This window comes from Kryptolebias marmoratus, linkage group LG7, assembly GCF_001649575.2.
Source record: "Kryptolebias marmoratus isolate JLee-2015 linkage group LG7, ASM164957v2, whole genome shotgun sequence".
NCBI lineage: Eukaryota > Metazoa > Chordata > Actinopteri > Cyprinodontiformes > Rivulidae > Kryptolebias > Kryptolebias marmoratus.
In genome coordinates, this window is record NC_051436.1 from 9,958,166 (window position 1) to 9,960,561 (window position 2,396).

At 35.0% G+C, this 2,396-nt stretch overlaps 1 protein-coding gene across 1 annotated transcript in view; it reads left to right on the forward strand.

Moving 5' to 3' along the window:
- Nucleotides 1-416: 416 nt before the first annotated feature.
- Nucleotides 417-2,396, forward strand: part of LOC119617237 (mucin-5AC-like) — an 8,551-nt gene continuing 6,571 nt past the window's right edge. Inside the window, exons 1-3 of the mRNA XM_037976729.1 lie at nt 417-428; nt 1,692-1,753; nt 1,838-1,983. Of these exons, the coding sequence (XP_037832657.1) occupies nt 417-428; nt 1,692-1,753; nt 1,838-1,983 (220 nt within the window). The remainder of the gene's footprint in view (nt 429-1,691; nt 1,754-1,837; nt 1,984-2,396) is intronic.

Consider the following 2,396-nt stretch of genomic DNA (forward strand, 5'->3'; position numbering starts at 1 on the left):
CAACAACTACAACACCTGCCACAACCACAGCTGTCCCAACAACTACAACACCTGCCGCAACCAGAGCTGTCCCAACCACTAGTACAGCTGCCCCAACAACTACAACACCTGCCACAACCTTAGCTGTTCCAACAACTACAACACCTGCCACAACCACAGCTGTCCCAACCACTACTACAGCTGCCCCAACAACTACAACACCTACCACAACCACAGCTGCCCCAACAACAACCACAGCTGCTCCAACCACAACCACAGCTGCTCCAACCACATCTGCCCCAACCACAACCACAGCTGCTCCGACTACAACTACAGCAACAAAATTAGTGACGCTTACATTTAGGTCTCCTGACGATACTTTCACTGAAGATTTAAAAAACTCATCATCTGAACGTTTTACCAAACGTGCTGACAGCATGCGGAGAAATGTAAGTGTTTTTTTTTAAGGAAACACAAAAGTAGCTGTAGCTAAACTAAAATGTATTTTCTTAGTAGGTGAATACTGTCACAAGAAATATTCTGAACTGTACAAATTGCGAATCATTTTGCCTCATCACTTAAAACTGCACATCAGATTATTTAGAAGACCTTACCAAAACAGGAACAACTATCATTTTTAAACATAAGATGATCGTTGCTTCATCTGACATGAAATGCTGTGTAATTGTTTGTTTGTTCATTTATTTGTTAAAATATACAGAAACAGTGCACATTAATAAACATTTTGGTAAAAATGCCACCTTAGCCAACTAGGCTAATTTTCACCAGTAGTCTGTGGGACAGATGACATGAGAACTGCAATAATTAAAACACATTGCTTACAATAATTAAAATACAGTTGGCATATAATTTAAAAAGAAATACAATTTCAGAGCAAATGATCACACACTTGAACATCCCTCAACCAATTTTTTGAAATGTGTGTGAAACACATTTCTTCTAAGTCAACTAGTGCTTTACGCATTTTCTTTTCTCAACATAATAAATAAAATGAGAAAAGATAAAGAAAAACTACTGCTGCTTAGGAAATTCTTAAAAAAGTGTCAAGTTGATTGGTAGTTCCCATTGTACATCCTCTTTTCTTTTATATGACCCTCAGTTGATGGTTTTTTGGAAGTAACATTATTAGGAATGCACCATGAAATAATATAAAATTACAGTGGCTAAACAATTCAAGAACTTGAAGAAAAATTGATAGGGTTCACAGAAACAGTTGAGGCAATTACGTCCTGAGTTTTGTGAAAAAAATAAAAATAAATAATGGGAAAAAACAGCAAGTATACAAAGGCTTCCATTTTTGTGTGAGAAGAGAAACTCAGCTGATTTGTGTCTGCTTCGCTTTTGTTTTGTTAGGTTTTTTGACTTCACAAATCACAGTCATCTGTCAGGCAACTAAATAAGACGTGAGTCAAAGATCTATGGCAAAACTAAATGAAAAACAACTAATATCCCAACAGTACACAGATTTAAGCTTTTTTAACAATCTTGGAGTTTTAGGTGTAAATATAGACTGAACATTTGCTGAAAATGTTTGAACAGTATAAAAGAGAATTATCTGAAATATTAGTAATATATAGATCCCACATTTAAAAAAACACCAGTGAGTTAGTGGCACATATGGCCAAAGAAACATTATAATATTTTTTTGTGATTAGGAGCACATTTAAAATGTCTTTTTCTGTCTTCTGCAGCTTGAGCCACGCTACAAAGATCGATTTCCCTCATTTCGGTCTTTAAGAGCAAAGTCCTTCAGGTATTCTTTTATGAAATAAGTCAATATTTTACAGTTGTTAAATATAAGTTTGTACAGACTTAATTTTTTAAATTACTTTTGCAGGAGTGGGTCAGTCATCAACGATGTCGACCTTGAATTTGAATCCGATGTTCCCACTGACTATGAAATTGCAGAAGTTTTAGTCGAAGCAGCTCCAGAAATCACAGAATTCAGCATTGAAACATCTTCCATTTTGGTGGATGGCAGAGGTAAAAACATCCATGTCGAAAAATATTGAAGTATATAATAAAACACAAATAGATGATGTACAATAACAAAATTATTTGCAAAAGTAACAGATTTACTGGAAGCATGTATACCTTACTGACATTTGTTTCAAATTTGTGCAAAACTAAAATTCTGATGATTTTATCAACTACTGCAATTAGTAATAACATGTAGTTCCAAACTAAATGTTAGGAAGACATCAGTTTCTTAGAATTTTGTAACTTTGAATTTATTAAACTAATAGCTTTAAACTTTTATAACAAAAGTTTCCTCTGAAATTATTTCAAATATAAAACATCTTTTTTTTGACAGGTGCAACTCCAACCACAGCCACAGCTGCTCCAACCACAACCACAGCTGCTCCAACAACAACCACAGCTGCCCCAACAACAAC